Genomic DNA, 22,508 nt, shown 5'->3' with positions numbered 1-22,508 from the left:
GAAACACTTCAGAAAAGTTTCATAAGGATGTTACCAGGATTGGAGGGTTTGAGTGAAAGAGAGAAACTGAATAGGCTGGGGCTGTTTTCTCTGGCATATCGGGGCTGAGGGGTGACCTTATAGAAGTTTATAAAATCATGAGGAGCATGGATAGTGTGAATAGTCAAGGTTTTTCCCAATTGTAGAGTAGTCCAAAACTAGACGGCATAGGTTTAGGGTGAGAGGGGAAAGATATTAAAGCATCCTAACGGGCAACTTTTTCACGCAGAGGGTGGTGCTTGTATGGAATGAGCTGTCAGAGGAAGTGGTGGAATTAGAACATTTAAAAGGCATCTGGATGGGTACGTGAATAAGAAGAGTCGGGAGGGATCTGAGCTAAGTGCTGGCAAATGGGATTAGATTAATTTAGTGTACCTGGTCAGCATGTACGAGTTGGACCGAATGGTCCATTTCCATGCTGTCCATGCCTATAGCTGTCTGACCGATTTGATTACCAAGGTTGAGTCATTCCATTTCCTAAAGATATCCTGCTACTGCCATGTGCCCTCTGTAGAAGCTGCAAAATTTGCAATCAGGATTTTAACACTTCCAGCTTAGATCTCCAAAACCCAAGACTTCCCTACACTTATGGTCTGCAAATGAGTGTTCATTGAGAAGGATGTATCCTGTTGTCACCTGAAAGTCCTAGAATCTTACCAAACCTGTGCTTGGCACGTGCTACAGGATGATTGCACACCCTGGAACTGGTGTCAGGAACCTTACTCTTAGCTTCTGATCCCTTCACACCTTGCTCCAGGCTAAAATCCCATCTGATTCACTCTTGTCTTGCAGGGAAGGAAATCTGCCATCCTTACCCACTATACTCAATATGTGACTCCAAACCCACAGCAATATAGTTGACTCTTAATTGCACGCTGAGCCGATCTAGTAAGCCACTCAGTTCAAGTGCAATTACGGATTGCCAGCAAGTGTTGGATTTGTCAGCAACACCACCAGCCCTTGAAGCAATAAGCAAAAAAAATCAGTGTGCACGATCCTGCTTTTTTTTTCCTCACACTAGCTTAATTCTTATTCTGCTTCTTATATCATCCATAAGTGGTCACCTTTTTGCTTTGGAAGTACTTCTCTGAGTAATACTTTTGGCCATATCCCACTTTCCATTCTTCTGCACCGTTTATTCACATTTGAGTTGGTTGTCAGTTCATTAAAGAGAAGCTTGTCCTTAGATAGGAGTCTTTCAGTCGACACAGACTGGAGAAATAAACACTATCTTTCTTACCGGTTTGGCTATCTTTTTATTCTAGGTTTTGACATTGGCCAGTAATGAACGGATCCCTCTCAATCCAACCATGAGACTTCTGTTTGAAATTAGTCACTTACGAACTGCAACCCCAGCCACTGTTTCGAGAGCAGGTTTGTATATAACTAGAACTTAATTAAGATAAAAATCCAATCTGTGAGAATTGGGTTCAGTCTTGCAGAATTTATTTGTCTGTATATGCTCCTCTCATGGAGGGTGTGAATTAGTTCAGTTGCTGCTTGATCACTACTTCCCGTTCAGATGCAGGTCAGGCCATTACTTGCTCCTTATTGTGGTACAAGCAGATCAAGTTCTAGCTTTCACCACCTTAAGAAACAATCATTAAAAATAGTTGCTATTGCTCTTGGAAGGTGTAACTCATGGTATCAATTTGTTTCTTTATTAAGAAAAAAAATGTCCATGTGATGTGGCCTTCACCACTAATGTCAATATTTGTGGCTCATCTCAGAGAGCTCTTGAGGGCAGTTCTGAGTCAGCCACATTGCTGGGTCAGACGTAGGCCAGACCAGGTAAATATGACAGACTTTCTTCCATAAGGGATATGATATTTATGAGAAGGTTGAGTTACAGTATTGAGATTAGGTTTCAATTCCAGATTTTTAAATTAATCTAATTCCATCAGCTGCTGTGATGGGTTTTCAACTCATGAGTTTAGAACATTAACTTGGACCTCTACGTTAGGAGTCCAATGACATTACCACTTCATCTGCCATTGCTCCCAGTAGTTTAAAGGTCAAGAAAAAAAGTATACACACACATGTTCAAATCCAAGGATTCCAAGTCAAACAGTGATCGTTCTTGAAGAGGGAAATAACAGTTACACCAAGTGTTAGAAGTGTGGTTAAATATGCTTGCTGTTTTAATTGTGCTCCTTTGGCCTGTGTTGTGTTTAAGTGATCCTAAATTTCAGCCTTTCCAATACTGATTCTCAAAAACGGAAAGGATTTACATCCTTGTGTTCGAATTCATAATGTTAAATCCTGGAGATAAGTAGATAATATGAATTAGAATAGGCGCTTTGGAAAAAGTTGATCATTGCTCCCAATGAGTGCTATGCAAGCCTAACAATGAAGCAAGATTTCTTAGGAGCATAACAGCAAGAAATAGTATGGTACTTTTGTTAGTTGTGCTCATTCTATCTTTTCTTCCGCCCCTGGGTTCTCTGCCTTTTCTCAATTGAGCTTAGTAATCCTTCTTTGCCACAAAGAGACAAACAGAAATCTTCCAGAAATGCAAAATACCATTGGTATGCGAAGTCTGAAATAAAAGCAGAAAATTCTGCAACTACTCAGTACGTGAGGTAGCACCTGAGTAGTGAGAGATATAAGAACAGGAGCAGGCCATTGAGCCCCTTGAGTCTTTCTAGCATTCAATGAGATTATGGCAGATCTGTGGGACCGAATTAATATTTTAGGTTAATGAGCTCTCAGCTAATGGTAAAGATCAGGGACCTGACCTCTGCTCCCTTTCTCCAGAAACATTTGGTCGATACATTGTGTTGTTATCCATAAAAACTTGCCCATCCATCAAGCAATGAAATTGCAACTTATTGTCTGAGCAGCTTAATGGCTTAAACCAATTTGGATAGCACGTCCTGTCTTTAATAGGAAGAAGGAATTGTATCAGAATGAAAGTTTAAAATAGCCATTTGGCTTGTTCGAAAGAAGTAATGTAATGACCAACCTAACCCACTAGAGGGTAATCATAAACTCCTCTGTGCAAGTAAGTGTTGGTACGATACCCAAATGACTCAAACAGGATCAAAACATCACAAAGATGGTGCATAGCTTGTTTGAAATCACCATGTACAAAGGATTTGCTTGCATGTGGCTGGAAAGATAGCTGTTAGACAGACACTTAGCGTCTCATGTTTCTCCTCTATCACTTTTCCCAGTTCCACTCATGTCACATTACCATAGCAACAATTTTCAGAAAAGTGGCAGGTGACACTGTATGCTATCAGAGTGGGTAATTTAAAACTAAGGCATTGCAATATATATGAACAAATGCGGATACCAGATACCATGCCCTGTACTAGCTGGTTTTGCACATTTTATGGTCTACTTTCCCAACTTTCAAATTGTACATCACAAAATAAGGAATAAGCAAGTTCTTACGTCTTATTTCAGGGATCTTGTACATTAATCCTGCCGACCTCGGCTGGAACCCCCCAGTTAGCAGTTGGATTGACAAACGAGAGGTCCAGTCCGAGAAAGCGAACCTGACTATCTTATTTGAGAAATACCTGCCTTTGTGCCTGGATACTCTTCGGACAAGGTAAGGGAAAATAAAGATCGAGAGATGAAGTAGGATCTGTACTGAACCGAGAAACGGGAAAGCTGAAACTGAACATTTTACAACATGAGTATCAGAAGAGTATTTGACTTGAGCTATGCAATTGTTGCACTGTTTAAAGTTTTATGGCATGTTTGAATGCTTTCCATAGTAATTAATATTCCCATGCTTTTTTGCAAAAAAAGCACTACAGAATGGAGAGCGAACAAGAGATTGGTTGATGCACTACGTGAAGGCACAAACAACCGAACTGAAACTTTGGAATGGTTTGAACAGAGTGAAAATCATTCTGAAAATGCTACTTCAAATGTAGCAGTCACATTGTGATCTTAGTACCTAAGATGGTGCTGTAAGTTGGTGACTTATAAATTTTTCACTGTACCCATTTGAGTACATGTGACAGTAAAGCTCGTTCATTCATTCAATTCAAGTTAATTCGAGAGAAATGGTTAAGTTTATTTGGTGCAGTGTTGAGCTGACCTCAATGTCCTTCAAGCTCACAGCACTTAAGTATTTGACCTTTCAAAACAACAGTTCAACAGGAGAACAGAAATCCTATGTTACTTTTTAGTTAGTTCTCTGGAGCTTAGTTATCTCTCACACAGGAAAGGAGTTCTCTTCTTATTCTCTTGATCTGGTTTCTGCAGATTTAAGAAGATCATCCCAGTCCCAGAGCAGAATATGGTCCAGATGCTTTGCTACTTATTAGAGTGCTTGTTGACAAAGGAAAACACTCCACCAGACTGCCACAAGGATCTGTATGAACTCTATTTCATTTTTGCCGCTATCTGGGCCTTTGGTGGTGCAATGTTTCAGGACCAGGTGAGGGCGTGATTCTGATTCGAAAAGTCAGATTATTTATGGTACCTAATGAATGTTTGTGCCATGAAGATAATGGAAGTAAAGGAGGCAGTAATGAAATGGCAGCTATCTGAAATATCTCTGCTGGTTTACAAGTGATTTTCTGGTCCTTTATTTTGTATCCTTAGTTTATCTTTAAGTCACTTTCCCCTGTTTTGAAAAGATAAAGAAATAGTCTGTGACAAAAAAAAGGTAGAAATGAATTAACTCCAGAATGGATTTGTAGCCTTTTACCAAACCTAATGGAACTGTACCTCAGTCCATGAGCTGCCTTTCCTTTGAATGTGGATTTTATGATTGTGTAGATGAAAAGTGAAATGGTAGGAGATATCGTTTATGGAGTTCAGTGAAAGCACTTTGAGGCTTTGTGGACAATCTGCTTAAAATAAGTCCAGGGACTAGTATCAAAAAACCAGCTCCAATAGCCCAGCTCTGTAAGCTGTGTACTTTTCAGCTTTGTTTTTTTTTTACAAAGTTCTTTATGGACATACTTTCTTGTCTCTCTTCAAATCCAAATGGAGCTAACTATATACAAGAAAGGATTTTGTCTCCATCTCCCACTCGTGCTAAAGTTTACCCAGAAGCAGACGAGGTTTGTGCCCCTGAAAGATAAATAACAATTCATAGAACATAGAACAGGATAGCCCAATACAGGCCCTTCAGCCCACAAAGTTGTGCTGAGGATTATTCCTAATCTAAAATTAAATAAGCTAACCTACACGCCCCTCAATTCGCTACTGTCCATGTGCATGTCCAGCAGTTTCTTAAATGTCCCTAATGACTCTGCTTCCACTACCACCGCTGGCAACGCATTCCATGCTTAACAACTCTGCGTAAAGAACCTTCCTCTGACATCCCCTCTATACCTTCCTCCTAATATCTTAAAACTATACCCCTCATGCCAGTCAATCCTGCCCTGGGGAAAAGTCTCTGGCTATTGACTCTATCCATTCCTCCCATTATCTTGTATAGCTCGATCAGGTCACCTCTCTTTCTCCTTCTCTCCAGAGAGAAAAGTCCAAGCTTAGTCAACCTCTCTTTGAAAGACAAGCCCCTCCAGTTCAGGCAGCATCCTGGTAAACCTTCTTTGCACCCTCTCCAAAGCCTTCGTATCTTTCCTATTCTAAGGCGATAAGAACTGGACACAATATTCCAAGTGTGGTCTCACCAGGGACTTGTAGAGCTGCAGCAAAATCTCACAGCTCTTAAACTCAATCCCCCTGTTAATGAAAGCCAAAATACCATATGTTTTCTTAACAACCCTATCCACTGGGCTGGCAACTTTGAGGGATCTATGCACTTGAACACCAAGATCCCTCTGTTCCTCCACACTGCCAAGAATCCTGTCTTTAATCCTATATTCAGCATGTAAGTCCGACCTTCCAAAATGCATCATTTTGCATTTAGCCAGTTTGAACTCCACCTGCCATTTCTCAGCCTAGCTCTGCATCCTGTCTGTGTCACGCTGCAGCCTGCAACAGCCCTCGATACTATTAATGGCATCTCCAACCTTTGTGCCGTCGGCAAATTTACTAACCCACCCCTCAACCTCCTCATCCAAGTAATTTATAAAAACTACAAAGAGCAGAAGCCCAAGAACAGAGCCCTGCGGGACGCCACTCACCACTGACCTCAAGGCAGAATATTTTCCATCTACAACCATTCTCTGCCTTCTGTCAGCCAGCCAATTCTGAATCCAGACAGCCAAATCTCCCTGTATCCCATACTTCCTGACATTATGAATGAGCCTCCCATGGGGAACCTTATCAAGTGCCTTGCTGAAGTCCACAAACACCACATCCACTGCTCAACCTTCATCAGCCTGTCTTGTCACCTCCTCAAAGAACTCAATAAGATTTGTGAAGCATGACCTGCCCCTCACAAATCCAAGCTGACTGCCTTTAATCACTCAATGATTTTCCAAATAGTCATAAATCCTATCCCTCAGAATCTTTCCAAAACTTTGCTGACCACAGGTGTAAGACTGACTAGTCTGTAATTGCCAGGGATTTCCCTATTCCCTTTCTTGAAAAGTGGAACAACATTCGCCTCCTTCCGATCCTCCGGTACGGCTCCCGTGGAGAGTGAGGAAGCAAAGATCTTCGCCAGCAGCTTAGCAACCTCCTTTCTCGCTTCCCGGAGCAATCTAGGATAAATCTGCTCTGACCCTGGGGATTTATCAATCGAAATGTTTGCCAAAATTTCTAGCACATCAACTTCATCAATCTTGATCTGTTCAAGCCTGTTTCCCAGCACCTCGGAGTTCTCATTCACAACAAGTTCCCTTTCCTTAGTGAAAACTGAAGCAAAAATCTCATTTAGGACTTCCCCTATCTGCTCAGATTCTATGCACAAGTTCCCTACGCTATCCCTGACCTGGCCCTACCTTATCCCTGATCATTCTGTTATTCCTCACGTATGGGTAAAATACCTTTGGGTTCTCCCTAATTCTTCCTGCCAAGCCTTTTCCATGCCCCCTTCTGGCTCTCCTCAGTCCATTTCTGAGCTCCTTTCTAGTAAGCCTGTCATCCACAATATAAGAACAGGAGTAGGCCATTCAGCCCCTCATTCCTGTTCCACCTTTCAGTGAGGTCATGTTGATTTGTGGCCTAACTCTATACACCTGCCTTTGGCCTAGATCCTTTAATACTTCTGCCTAACAAAAATTAATCTGTTTCAGATTTAAAATTAACAACTGATTTAGCTTTAACTGCCAAATGTGGATGAGAGTTCCAAATATCTCCCACCTTTTGGGTGCAGAAGTGTTGCCTAAGATCTCTCCAGAACAATCTGCTCTCAGACTACACTGCACGGTTCTAGAATTTCCATACAGTAGAATTAGTTTATCTATCTATCCTGTCTTTACCTGTTAATGTCTTGAAGACTTTTATCAGATCACCCCTCAACTTCCTCAATTCTGGTGAAAACAGGCTTAGTTTGCCTCATCACTCCTCGTAGCTTAACCTCTGAAGTCCAGCTATCATTTTTATGCCTTGCTGAACTGTCTGTAAGTATACTGGCATTACTGAGTAATAATGGCTGAGAGAGCCTGCCTTTGCCCAACAAGCTGGTGCCAGTGTCTGTACTCCACAAGGACAACCTCAAACTAGGCTGGCATGCTATGGTATTGTGGCCTCCTCAGCTGGTGCTGGGCATAGAACATCCCATTTCTGTACCATGTCTTCAAAGTGGGTGCCAGTTTTACCTTCTGTGTGATATCTGTATGTCCCTGGAAAGGATAGAACCACTGCTGGGCAGTTCCGGCCCAGCAGTGATGGTCTGTGCACAGCAGCCTTCCAAAGTTTGCACTGGTGCTCGGGCATGTCGATAAATTCTGGGATATCCTGGCTGTGCCAGGTTGTTCTGTATATGGTGAGTTAGAATGGGGCAAGAACCAAGTGAGAAGGGCACTGTATGGGTAATTGATGAGGTTTGGTAAGATGTGACAAGAAACCTTGCCGGGCCTTGTGAAGAGAGAAACCCTCCATGACGCGCGATGAAACTGACACTTAGCCAAATACATATCATGTTCAGTCCCCTGTGGCTGCAACAACCAAAAGATTGGCATTTGGAAGTAATTTGCTTCCTGTCTCCCCAACCAATGCCTATGTACCATCTGCAAAGCACAAATCTGGCTTAGTGTAGTTCCAACAACCAAGAAGCTTGATACTAGCCAGGGCAAAGCAGCCTGTTTAATTAGCAGCCCCATCCACCACTTTAAACTTTCACCCCAACGCACAGTGGCAGTGGTGAGCTCTATCTACAAAACTCATTGCAGTGACTCACTAATGTTTCTCCAGTAACACTTTCCAAACCTGCTGTCTCTGCTGCTCAGAAAGTTAAGGGCAGCAAATATATGGGAACGCCAGAATGTACAAGTTCCCCTATAAGCCATCCTGACATACACTATTCATTCACTGTTGCTGGGTCAAAATTCCAAAGCCTTTTCCTAACACAGGGTATATATACAGCAGAAGGAGTGAAGCAGCTCATCACCGCCTTTTCCAGTACAATTAAGAATGGGCAATAAATACTGACATAGCCAGTGAGACATGTCCCATGAACAAATAAATGTTTATCTGTATTTAACAAGGCCTATAATACAAAATTACACCCAGGCTGCAAGCCCTGGAAGTGGGATATTCTGTTCATTGTGAATTTTGAAGTCATGGAACCACTAGTTTGAACCTATTAAATGTTGAAGGTTCCCTTTGTTGTAAGTAGACAGTATGTAACAATGCCAGAACCTTCTGAAAGCTCTGTTAGTGATAGAGTGGGTATTTGCCCAATTCTGATATGTTGGACAATATCATTTCAACCTCTAACTTGTCAGCATTCATCATATTGAAACAACTGTCGAAACAGACTGTCTGCCAAATGAAAAAGAGTAGCCAGGTTTTCACACAATCAGCATCTGACTGTGAAGTACCCAGGGGCCAACACATATATTCCCCACCACCCCCAATGTTCAGATTAAACATTATTGAGTACATGACTTCTGCATTAAACTGTTCACTGAAAAGTACCCAACTCCAGGTATTCTTTGGAAAGGCGACCCTTACTAGCATATACAAACTGGCTATTGTTTGATCCTTTGAAGTGTTAATGTCATGTCTTGTTGTACAATCTGACTGACGATGCTGTAACTAACAAAGCTTATCAGAATTTCTACTTCCCACCAAATGCCTATGGACGAATAGTGCCTCTCTTTCCTCTTTCTCACCCCCTCTCTTTCCCCTCTCAGGCAATAATCCTTTGCCACTTCTTTGAGAAATCAGGGATTGTCTAATACATCTGGCAAGGATTGGGTGACCTGCTATAGCAAAGTTGTTATTCATTCTTAGAGGAAGACAGGATAACCAACTACGCAGAATCGACAATTTTTACGACATCAACAAAGCATATTATTGCTACAGTGAGGAAAAAATACTAGGCTTGTAGTAAAAACTTAGCATGAAAACAATGACAAACAAAAGCTGTAGAAATATGTTGTGACATCTTCCAAGTGGAAACATCAGTAATTTTTCACCCTGCAGCACAAAGTGTATCATGTCACAAGTAGAAATGTAGCTTTTCTTGTGGAAATGTTGATTCAGTGCACATATCTCATATTGATTTGTTTTGATAATAGAGTAAAACAATGGATACTAAACAGTGAGGTAAAGTCTGTACAAAAATGAACACGATGTGAAAATGATTTGGAAAATGTTCTTATCCACCCCTATCTCTGTCAATGTCAAGGTCTCCAGAATTAGAAGCATTACTGTGTTGAACTTAAAGAACCAACCACTATACTAACAGTGATTACTTTTGCTATGTGAACTACATTTCCATTTAGGAAACCTTTTGATTTCATTGGGCTATTCTTCCAACACCCCCAAGCCACCAATCCCCCATTGCCACCTGATATTATTTTAGCCATTGGCTTAGAAATACTAGTTGGTGCATCAACTTGGGGCGAAGAGTGGTCTGTGAGCTCAAAGACAGAGACTTCAGATAATTGGCCTCATTTAAGATTTTGCTGCAGGTGTCTATTATAGCCAGGTCACTGAACTGGCTATAGACCAAAAACCTCACTGACAGTGACTTTCCTTAAAAACAGACCACTTATCCTCTGGGTGAACACTTGCTCTGGTCAGGGCAGCCTAATATCTGAAAAGTTTCCAAATCATGTAATAGGTCTGCCATTGGTATATGAAAGAGGCCAATATCTATTTTAAGTAGGCATCTTAAAAATGGCCCAATATAAATTTATGTGTATTTTTTTTCAGCATTCTTGAAGTATATGGTGTTGCATCTTGAAACTTGATGCTTTGTGAACCTGCTTGAAAATAACTGCAACATAAATCAACCTTTTTCCTCCTAATGTTTCTAGTTTTCATTTGCTGATTGCTGAGGAGGTAAGACTATAAGAGACAGGAGCAGAATGAGACCATTTGGCCCATTGAGTCTGCTCCACCATTCACTTTCCAGCATGGCTGATAAGTTTCTCAACCCCATTCTCATGCCTTCTCCCCATAACCCTTGATTCTTACCAATCAAGAACCTAATTATCTCTGCCTTGAAGACACTCAATGACTTGGCCTCCACAGCCTTCTGTGGCATGAGTTCCACAGATTAATCTCACACGGCTGAAGAAATTCCTCCTCATCTCTATTCTAAAGGGTTATCTCTTCACTCTGAGATTGTGCCCTTGAGCCCATGTCGGTCATGTTAGTTGAAGCATTCTTCTCCATGTAGATTCTACTAAGACCTTTCAGTATTCTGCAAGTTTCAATAAGATCCCCCTCATCCTTTTAAACTCCCATCAGGTAACTGTTCATATTGTTTAGTAACAAGTAACAAGGAATTCAAAAGAAAGAGAAGACTATCTATCTGCCTGTGGAAAGATGCCAGATACTCAAGAGTAGTCTTAGCTCAATGAGTATTGGTTAAAAACAATTCTTGCTACTAGCTCTTATGAAAACCTAATAATCCAGAATCCCAGACTAATGTTCTAGACATTAGTTTGAATCCCACTAGGGCAGATGGGGAAATTTGAATTCAATAAAAACCTAGAATAAGGGATTAACGTAACATTGGCCATATGACCACTGTCGCTAAATCTGATTCGCTAATGCTCTTAAGAGAAGGGAAACTGACCTAAATGTGACTCCAGACTTCAAGTGATAATTTCTGTGCAATGAGGGATGGGGAATAAATGCTAGATCAGCCAGGAATGCCCAAATCCCATTGAATGAATAGGAGAGAGTTAAGAATGTCAAGCTTTAATTCTGAGATGAGAAAAAGGCAAGATTTAAAATAACTTGTGAATATATACATCCTCAGCATTTTTAAAGGAAGGTTATAGGTTTTTGGTCCAATTCCTTCTTTAGAACAAGGAGACTGAAGCAAGGTTCCAGTTTAGCTTTTCCTTCATGTTATCAGCTGTGATGATCGTTGACAATCGTAAAATGCCTGCTGATGGATTTCTGTTTGGAGCGTGCCTAATAATTCTGATGGTTTGTCACTTATCATTATTGTCAAGATTCAGATGGTTTTAAATGGGGAGTTTTTGGAAAAGCGAAAGGTACGTTAGGTGATCTTTTGTAATTGAGATTGGTAAGTTTGACTGAAAACATTAGGAAGGGAGCACTGCCTTCTCCACAGTGTAGATTACTGTCTGAAAGGAGTTAAAAGCAAAATCAAAGAAGATAATTCTAAAAAAAAATAAACCCATCAGAATCACAAAAATATATATTTCTGGTGCACATCTTTCAATCTCTTCAATGTTACCCACTCTTAATAATGACAGATGCTTGGCATTTTCAGCATTTTGTTTCCATTTTAGGATTGCAACATTTGCAGCTATGTTCTTTTTAGCTGAATTAAATTGATTCTCCTTTAAAATCCTTTTCTCTCAGTATGTATGGTGATTGTTAGTAATCCTGAATGCATTCAATAGAACCTTTTCTAACCCCACCTGACCTGGCTACAATGCTTTCAGTGCTTGCATTTGATATTTGTAGAGAATATCTTGAAGCACATATATTAAAAAAAGCTTTTTCAAAGCTGAGTAGGTTTTCCTTTTCAATTTAGGTTGTTTGAAAATGTGCAAAGAGATTAATAGTGTGTTTAAATATCATCCGTATGAGAAAATGTATTTGAAAGATGCTTAATTCTGACTCACTACTCGTCAAACTTCCTTTGACAGCACATTCCAAATCTTTGACCTCTACCATCTAGAAGGACAAGGGCAACAGATGCAGGATAACGTGCAATTGCCCCTCCAAGCAGCACCCCACCCTGACTTAGAAACAAATTCCCATTCCTTCTCTATTGATTAGGCTAGACTCCCTACAGTGTGGAAACAGGCCCTTCAGTCCACACTGATCCTCCGAAGAGTAACCCACCAAGACCTGTTTCCCTCTGACTAATGCACCTAACACTATGGACAATTTACCATTGCCAATTCACGTGACCTGCACATCTTTAGACTGTGGGAAGAAACCGGAGCACCCGGAGGAAACCCACGCTGACACAGGGAGAATGTGCAAACTCCACACAGACAGTCACCCAAGGTTGGGATCAACCTGGGACCTTGGTGCTGTGAGGCAGCAGTGCTAGCCACTGAGCCACCGTGCTACCCCAAGTCAAAACCTTGGAATTACCTTCCCAAGTCAAAACCTTGAAATTACCTTCCCAATAGCAATGTCAGAGTAGACCTTAACAATACAATGTCACTGTTGCCTTCACGAGTGCAATAAGGGAGGACACAAAAAGTTTACAAGGCTCACATCTGATGAACACAAAATTTTTAAATGACCTCTCAACCTTGACAATGTCAATTACACCTCTTCATGCTAATTATCCTTCGATCTTGAAGCCTGCAGAATGCAAAAACATAGTCAAACCCTTCATTGTAGCCAAGTGTTGAACAGCTCAAAGTAGTTTCTCCAATTGATCATTTTTCTTGCTCCTTGTGATTGAAATGTTTCTCACTGATATCACTGCAGAAATTGATAACTCACTAATCAGTGGCACAGAATTGGCTTCTTATCCCTCCATGGCCCTCTGTGGGTGGATTTGTTTGCCTGCAGCTGGTTTGTTGAGGAGAAAACAATTTTTTACAAAATAAAATTTGTCATCCCCCATCCATTTTCTAGTACAGTTTATGACTGAACACTTTATTTCACAAGTGGTGGATGGAATCTCATGGAGGGAAGTGTGAACAGGTGGTGTAGTTTGGCAGAAGGGATAGGGAAAGGCAATGCAGATTGAATGCCACAGTTGGAAAGAGTGCAGGGACAGAAGACCTTGAAATACATGGGTTTCAATTCCAGAAGGTGGCAGGATTATATTGAAAGAATAATTAGCAAGAGATTTTGTGCTTTACAAATTGAGGTGTCAAGTTTGAAAGCAAGCAACTATAAACCTTTGTAAGACTCAAATTATGCCATTTTTAGATTACTGCATTTATTTTTGGTCACTGCATTTTAAGAAGAAAGCCACAGTTTTTCCAAGTATGCAGAAGCTTTCTTTTACCAGAATTCTCCCAAGAATGGGGAATTTTAACTACAGTGTTAGAATGGAGAGGTTGGGTATGTTCTCCTTGGAGCAAAGGATGTTGCATGGAAATTTAATGGACTATGTAAGAATATAAAGTTTCTTTAAGGTGGACATAGCAAAATCATTTTCTTTAATTGTGTAATCACTAGTTGGGGGGGTGGGCAACTGATGTTTGAGAAATGGAACCTCTAGCAGCAAGTGGTAATGGTGAGGGAGGACTCTGAGCAAAGGACCTGATCAGCTCTTTGGGACCTCCACCAGCAGGTGGCAGTGGTGAGGCAGGCAGCTGGAGAAGTTGAATAGACTCACTGGAAAAAAGGAAATGTCTTTGGTGAAGAGAGGTCTGATTGGAAAGAAGGGAGGTAGACAAAAGAATCCCTCTGCCCACTGTAACCCACATGGTTCTTCCATGTACAGAGCATATATAATTCTTTCTTATCTTTGATTTCCCTTCCTGTTTTATTGATTTGATGCCAGTGGAAGGAAAAAAAAACACTGTTTCATAATTAAAAATCACACATCACCGGGTTATAGTCCAACCGGTTTAATTGGAAGCACATTAGCTTTCGGAGCGACGCTTCTTCATCAGGTGATAGTGGAGTCCACCACCACCTAATGAAGGAGCGATGCTCCGAAAGCTAGTGTGCATCCAATTAAACCTGTTGGACTATAACCTGGTGTTGTGTGATTTTTAACTTTGTACACCCCAGTCCAACATCACGTCCAAATCATGACTGTTTCATAATGTTTGGGTCGTACATATTTTCAAACCCGTCATGTGAGGATTTAGGCAAAAATTGCCGAGAGAGATGGGGTGAAGAACTGGAACTCATTGCTTGTTTAACTTGTATCCAGCATGAACTTTACACCCACGCATATGTGCATCTTACCGCGCCATTCCATATCTGTCTTCAATCCCAAGCCTTTTGCTGCCACTTGTTTTGTTATAGAACATAGAATTGCTACCGACGCTGTTGTCATAAGGTGACCGCTGGTTGGATGTTGTTCCTCCAATGTGCTCTGATACTCGAGAGGAACATACCTGCTAGTAGACACATGATGCAGATTTAAACTCTGTAATCAGAGTTTGCTTCAGAATGGACTGTCCCAGCATTACTCAGAGATGAGCGCCACCTTGTATAATGAATGGGCAATTTGAAGTTTGATTAATGGTATAGGCAATACATAACATTGAAATTAATTGAAATTATTTTTCTTCAATTAGTTCAAATTATTCCATTGCCACTTGACTCATATCTGAATCAGTTGGAGTTCCTTTGAACATATGTGTTTTAATATTAGACTTGCTCCCATCACAATATCATACCCTTGTTCTGTGAAGACAAAACACCGGCTTCAGTAAATCTTGCAGTGGCAGTATTCAGTTTGGTTGCTGCTGAATAAATAGCAACAATGAAGATGTAAATGATGAGATCAACAATCGTTTCCCCTATAAAACCGAGAATATCAGCTTGTTGATACTGTGTATTATATGTAGTGTCTGTGTGATTAGATTCAGTAATACCTCTGAGTTGACAATATAATATCCTTAGTGATTCTGCCATGAATTGCAATGGGTATCATGAGTGAAAGCATTAGTGCGGACAATTAATGTTTGTTGGACTTAATGTAGACAGGCGGAACAGTGTTGCCATACTGGAGCTGCACATCTAGCACACACTCGTTCCTTGATTTACTAAAGGAGCATTTCACAAAACCACCCTCCTCGCTCTACCATTGCTGTTTAAAGTCAGAAGTCACATGACACCAGGTTATAGTCCAACAGATTGATTTGAGTCATAAGCTTTCGGAGTGCTGTTCCTTCATCAGGTGAAGTGGACTTATGATTTCAAATAAACCTGTTGGACTATAACTTGGTGACTTCTGATGTTGTCCATCCCAGTCCAACACCAGAACCTCCACATAGTTATTGTTTCAAGGCAGTCCTCTTATTATGATTGTACAAATGTTTGGGATTTGACATATTTGTTCAAGTTGCAGAAGTCTACAGGGAAGAGAGCATTCCATCTCACTCCTGACTTTTGTCATGTAGATAATGGACAGACTTTGAAGAGTCAGGATGTGAGTTAGTACTGCAAGTCTCTGATCTGCTGTTGTAGGTAGTCCAGTATTTGGCCAATGGTAACCTCAGAATGTTGATTCCATTGGCTTCAGCAATGGAAATACTGTTAAATGTCAATTGGAACGGTTAGATTCTCTCTTGATGAAGATAGTTATTGTCTGGTACTTGTGTGGCATGAACTCCACTTGCCACTGCCAGCTCAAACCTGGTATTGTCCAGATCTTGTTGCATTTAGATGTAGATGCTTCAGTATCTTGAATGTTCAGGAATGGTGCAGAACACTATGCAATCATTAGTAAATATGCCCATGTCTGACCTTGTGAAAGGAAGGTCACTCATGAGAAATTGAGATGGTTGAGCCGAGAACACTACCTGAGGAAATTCTGGAGCTGAAATGACTGACCCCCCACAACCACAACCATCTTCCTATGTGCCAGGGATGATCCCAATCAAGGAATATTTTCCCACAATTGCCACTGACTCCAGTTTTTCTAGGGCTCTTTGACGTCTCAGGAAGTGGCATTGTGGTAACACCATTGAATTAGCAATCCCAAAGTCCAGGCCTAATGCTTTGATGATATGGTTTCAAATCCTCCTGAGGAAGATGATGAAGTGTGTGCTCAATAAAAATCTGAAATTTAAAAAATACTGTATAACCAATTGCCCATTTGGTTGCCTGACATCCTTTAGGGAAGAAAATCTGCAGTCCTTGTCTGACCTAGTCTACTTGTGACTGCAGAGCTGCAAAGACTGACTCTTAACCAACCTCTGAAATGTTCCTAGCAAGCCAGTCAGATCAAGGGGCAATTAAAGATGATAATTAAGCTGATCCAGCTAGCATTGTCCGAATCCCATGAACTCTCACCTCACACACGGAAATATATTGCTGTTCCTTCTCTGTCACTGTGTCAAAATCCTGGAATTCCCTCTCTAATGACATTCTGGGTCAATCCACAGCATGTGGACTGCAGAAGTTGAAGAAGGCAGCTCATTACCACTTCTCAAGGGCATCTAGGCAATAAAGGCTGGCCCAGCCAATGATGCTCACATTCCACAAAATGAATAAATTAAAAAAAAACACATGGAGTACTTTCACTATTACTGCATATCTGTGCATGGATACAATATAACCTGCTTCCCTCTGGTGAGACACTGTTGCCTCCAGTGTGTGCTAACTTCTCCTGCAAGAATAAAAGTGATGAGCATCAATCTGCTTGCATGATGTGACTTCCAGGACTAAATAACCAGAAGGGTGCAAAAGCATTTGTATGAGGCTTGCAATAACGGTAAGTGTGGAGGGTGTAGTTAAGCACATGCATGTTAATTATTAGTTCTTGACAGATGAGTCATGTCGGTGAGATGATTCGAATGGTGGCTGAGTCTAGTGAGTTGGTAGGATATGGCATTTGAAGATCCATTCCTTGATTACTTGTGATTGAGTCCATGGAATTTACTGCGCCCAAAACCTGGAAGCATTGGCTTCCACAGCTGTCTGCTCCCCTGGCAATGTGTCTGAAGATGGCTGTCCTTATATCCTTACACAGTGCTGTTCAGTACAACATTGGAAGCCTTTGATCCCAAGTTCTCTCATGTTGGGCCATTCTTCTCTATTTTCCAAAATAGACTCACTCTATACACAACTGCCAGCAACTGTTTTCAGCCATTAAGCATCTTTCCTCTATGAGATGGAGGCTGGCTTTAAGATGTTTCAGGAAGTTATGTATGACTCTAGGCCTCCTGCTGATGCATTCAGCCAATGAACAATGTGGCTAACTCTGACTGCAGACAGGGATTTTGCTGATGAGAAGGCAACACAAAGATGGCATGTTGTTTGAATTTCTATCAGTGAGTGCAGGTTAATGATCCAACACAAACCCTGCATGTGTTTTCAGGGGCTAGCTAATTTAGCTCCAATCGCTTTGACTTCAGGTACAGCTCGAGAAATACAATCATCTTTTGATTCCTAATTGTAAAATTGATCCACGTCCAGTTGCATGTCGTTTTCTATCTCTAGGGCTATATGAGAGCAACTTGAGAAGGATAGCAAAAGAAAAGCTAACAAACGTGCAGAAAATTCAAAACATTTATTGACCGTAACAGACCATTCATAAGGTAGACTGGACTGGAGTGTGGATTAAACTAAAAACTACTTTATGCGAACCTCGGCTATTTACATATTTGCCTCCTGGTAATCTCATATTGTTTTATTGAGCTTTTGAATGTGAGTTGTGCTCACCTCAGTCCTGTACAGTTGTGAAACTAGATGTAACTAAAGAAGAAAGAGTCGAAGGAGGACCATGTTATGATAGGTAGACGGATACATGATTAGCCACAGACTACCAGGGGCCAAGGCATCTCGCTGTTAAAAATTAGGAAGAAATTACTATAGATGTTGACTTAGACAAAGGAATGTAGATTCAATTTGCAGATCAGTCTAAATTAGTGAATGCACTGAGACATGAGCCAAAGGTGAAAGGGAGCAGACACAATTGGGCTGGATTTTATACCACCTTTTGGGCTTCTTTTTGAACAGGGTATGATGTGTAAAATAGCCCATTGCTTTTGCACTCACCTCTGATCCACTCTCCATAAAATGGTTGGGAGGGGTGTATGTGTGGTCAAATGGACTGCCCACTAACAACTTGAAACCAAATATTTATGAGAGAATTGAACTTGCTGATTGACCCAAACATGATGCTGCCAATAATATTGTTGGCATGGATAGAAGGGTGGGAGTGAGAAGGCTTTTTTAAAAAAAAACAACATTATTGAATGGGGATGGATTGGGTGAAAACTATGCATTTCCCCTCCTTCCCATGATGTGATGCTTGATAGCTCTTGTCAAAATGAAAAGTCAATCACTTTGAATCAAAGGAAGACAAGTTAGAAAAGCTAATTAAATGATGAGACTGTTTGCACGTCTTCAATCCTTTATGTTCTGCTGTTCTTCTGCTCCATATAAAATGCAATGCTCTTTTATTTATATCTTTACAATAAGTCCTCAAATGCCGCTGCCTAGTTACAGGGTCTAAAATATCTCACTTCACCCATTCTTTTTATACTGGTGTCTCTGTTGCTGATGCCAGAGTCCTGTGATCAGTTATACCATCATGATTTATATGAATCATCTACATACAACAGTTTGTGCAGAAATGATTGTTCCCTTTGGTGAGATAATCCTGAACAAGAGGGCACCATCTTGGAGCAAGGCCATTCGAGTGTGCAGCCTGGAAGCACATCCTCATGGAGAGGGAAATTCAAATTCATTCCACTAGAAGTCTGTGGGCTCAGGTTAACATGTGTTGTACTCAGCTTAGATTGGTCGATTTTTGTAAGAGAGAAGTATGAGGAATACAAAGTTGAAGCACAAAACTGCCATAACATGATATATTAGTTGAATAGTCTTGAGGAGTTGAATAGCCTATTTCTGTTCCTCATTTCCTGAATTTGGAGCTTATGGAACCTACGTTTGAACACGAAGAGAGAAAACACACGAATTTCACTTTCTGTTTCCTCCCAGCTTATTGATTACAGAGTGGAGTTCAGTAAGTGGTGGACATCAGAGTTCAAGACCGTCAAATTCCCATCGCATGGCACTGTTTTTGATTATTACATTGACTCAGAGACAAAGAAATTCGAGCCCTGGTCCAAGCTGATTCCAAAATTCAATCTTGATCCTGACATTCCTTTGCAGGTACGCAATTAGCTTTAGGCATAATACTTCTGAATTTTAAAAGTACATGATGTGCTATTTGCAGAGACTTCTCACTTCCATGTTAATTTGTAATTGGAAGTCTATTTTGCCTTCTGTTGTGACACGTTTGTTAATGTGAATCTTTACGAATTAGAGCCAGATGATTGGTGCCAGGATGGCACATTGCATTGGAATTCTAACATGCCGTGTTTTGATATGGGTTGTGTCCAACATTTCCCTGAATCTGGGCAGTTTCACAACAGCTAAGAAGTTCTGGCACAAGCCAAGCATAAGTTGACCTCTTTAGTTTAATACATGTAAATGGCCAAAATATTTAAAGGAGCTGCACATTCAAATTGTTTAGCGTATTTAAAAGTTATGGCATCTTAACTAACACCTCCCTTGTTAAAGCTATTTCATACTTCTCATCTGCCTGAATGAGAATGAGGTCTGATGGGGTCTTGATGTAATTTGGCAACAAGCAACAGCAGCTCAGTCCCTGCTTTGTGCTTACGTGAGAGATGGATATGCCCCAATGATGAATTTGTAAATGATAAACTTCACTTTTGTACCATACACTTCAGAGAAGTGGGCGGCACGGTGGCACAGTGGTTAGCACTGCTGCCTCACAGCGCCCGAGACCCGGGTTCAATTCCCGCCTCAGGCAACTGACTGTGTGGAGTTTGCACGTTCTCCCCGTGTCTGCGTGGGTTTCCTCCAGGTGCTCCGGTTTCCTCCCACAGTCCAAAGATGTGCAGTTCAGGTGAACTGGCCATGCTAAATTGCTCGTAGTGTTAGGTAAGGGGTAAATGTAGGGGTATGGGTGGGTTGCGCTTCGGCGGGTCGGTGTGGACTTGTTGGGCCGAAGGGCCTGTTTCCACACTGTAATGTAATCTAATCTAATCTAAAGTGTGGAAACATTGCGGCTTGCTGCTGGTTGATGCTGGCACAATGTTTATTGTTTTCAGGCGTGTTTGGTGCACACCATAGAGACGATTCGTATCCGTTACTTCATGGAGAAGCTGTTGGATAGACGCCGACCTGTCATGCTTGTGGGGAATGCTGGTACAGGGAAATCCGTGCTGGTGGGTGAGAAACTTGGATCGCTGGATCCTGATGAGCACATGGTGAAGAATGTACCATTTAATTACTACACTACCTCTGCCATGCTACAAGGTAAGAGAATCTCAGCTAATCAGGATGTGGAAATGTATTAATTCTCAGAAATTAATATCAAAGGCTTTTTTTGAAGGCATGACATTTCCTGGTGGTCATTTGTTGAATATATTGTTTGACTCATAGCACATGAAGGTATTGAGGAGGCATTTAGGAACAGTGTTCCTCAAACTTTTTGTGTGAGAGGATTGAAAGTTATGAAAGTTGATCTAGACAGGATGAGTGTGTGGACAAAGAAATGCCAGATGACATTCATGATGAAGGGCTTATGCCTGAAACATTGATTTTCCTGCTCCTCGGATGCTGCCTGTACCGCTGTGCTCTTCCAGTGCCACACTGGATGGACTGATGTCCATCATCTGCAGTCCTCACTTTCCCCACATGCCATATGCAGTGTTACATGGACTAATGTTAAATTATACATTACAGAGCAAGTGTGAAAAACAGAAAGGCAGGGTATTACTTAAGTGGAAATATACAGGTGAATAGGGGGGTCGAGGGGTCATTGTACACTAGTCAATGAAAATAGACAGGCACTGCAGAAAGCAATTGGGAAAGCAAATCATATGTTGACCTCTATCGCAAGAGAATTTGAGTCCAGAACTCAGGATGCTCTACGGCAATTGTACAGAGTCTTGATGAGATCACACCTGGAGTTCATTGTACAGTTTTGGTCTTGTCACCTAAGAGAAGATTTTCTTGCCAGAGAGGGAATGTAGCAAAGGTACACCAGGACAGCGACACTGTCTAACTGGGCCTCAAATTAAGCAAAGTAGGGGGGAATCTGATTGCACCATATAAAATTCTAACAGGCCTGAACAGATTGGTTGCAGGGAGAGTGTTTCTCCTGAATGAAGAGCCTCGAACCAGGAGTCACAGATTCAGGATCTGAGGTGTGTCATGGACGGCTGAGATGAGAAAATCTTTCTTCGCTCAGAGGGTACCCAACATGTGGAAAGTCCGAGTCACTGAGTATACTCAAGAAAAAGGTTGATACATTTTTAGAGATTAAAGGCAACATGGAGAAAATGTAGGAATATGATAATGAGAGGAGCAACAGCCATGATCCTACTGAATGGTGGAACAGGCTCAAAGGGCCAAATGATGGCTTCCTGCTCCTAGTTTGCATGTCTATGTTTTTTCCCACTGTGACCTCATTTCAAGACTTGAAAATTAAATCAATGACCATCACAGTGAGAACTGTGGGACATGGAGGGAGGGTGGTTTTGACTCTGAGACTGTGGGAGGGACAAAGTATGTAATCTTCAGGGCTTTCTAGAACCTACCTTTTATACTGGCTTCTGTGGAGCAGGAACTGGGCTGTAAAGATCAGCCAGTTAGACCAGGCCCACCTTTTTAAAAGTAGAGGATTTAAAGGAGCCACGCAGCTGTTGACATGGCTAACACTCTGCAGCCTTATTTCTTCAGAGCTCGTGACCCCAACCCACAGGTTGTGATGCCATGTTATAAAAAAATGCTTTGTAAAACGCTATGGGAACAACCATGTGACTGTCCGCATAAAATAATGTTCAGAGTACTTTACAGTGTGAAAGATTGATGCACGTGTATAACCAGAAGTCCAAACAAAGGGTAACAAGATTGTTGGTAATAAATACTCTATTGCACTAAATCTAATGCAGTCAAATCTTCACGATTATCATTGGGACGATGAGGTGACTGTGCAAGATAATGACTTGATTATGGCCCCTTTAATAGATCGCAGCTATTGACACCAGCTCTGTTTATCCATCTATAACAGACACTGGCCTCCAAGTTCCTGATTGAAAATATTCATGGAAATTCTCACTGGATGCTGAGCATAGATTGTTCTTTTTCTGATGTCACAAGAAACATGTACTGAGGGCAATTTTCAAATTGCAGAAAAGACAGTGGTTTGAGCAGCAATTATGTTTGATCAGCCCTCATCTCTCGCTGTTGCAGAGATTTGCAAGGAATAACGAAAATCAGTTGTGAGAGTACATCTTCAAAAATAACAGTAATTGACCACCAAACACCTTATTCCCTTTACC

The 22,508-nt window shown here is 41.2% G+C and overlaps 1 protein-coding gene across 3 annotated transcripts in view; it reads left to right on the top strand.

The window, feature by feature from the left end:
- Positions 1-22,508, top strand: part of LOC132827851 (dynein axonemal heavy chain 9-like) — a 504,454-nt gene that overhangs the window by 172,171 nt on the left and 309,775 nt on the right. For all 3 annotated transcript variants that reach the window (XM_060844602.1, XM_060844601.1, XM_060844600.1), the window contains 5 exons: positions 1,305-1,413; positions 3,451-3,598; positions 4,264-4,438; positions 19,129-19,302; positions 20,271-20,478. In XM_060844602.1, the coding sequence (XP_060700585.1) occupies positions 1,305-1,413; positions 3,451-3,598; positions 4,264-4,438; positions 19,129-19,302; positions 20,271-20,478 (814 nt within the window). The remainder of the gene's footprint in view (positions 1-1,304; positions 1,414-3,450; positions 3,599-4,263; positions 4,439-19,128; positions 19,303-20,270; positions 20,479-22,508) is intronic.

This window comes from Hemiscyllium ocellatum, chromosome 25 (genome assembly GCF_020745735.1).
Source record: "Hemiscyllium ocellatum isolate sHemOce1 chromosome 25, sHemOce1.pat.X.cur, whole genome shotgun sequence".
In the NCBI taxonomy this organism is placed as follows: domain Eukaryota; kingdom Metazoa; phylum Chordata; class Chondrichthyes; order Orectolobiformes; family Hemiscylliidae; genus Hemiscyllium; species Hemiscyllium ocellatum.
This window is presented reverse-complemented; position numbering and strand designations above follow the sequence as displayed.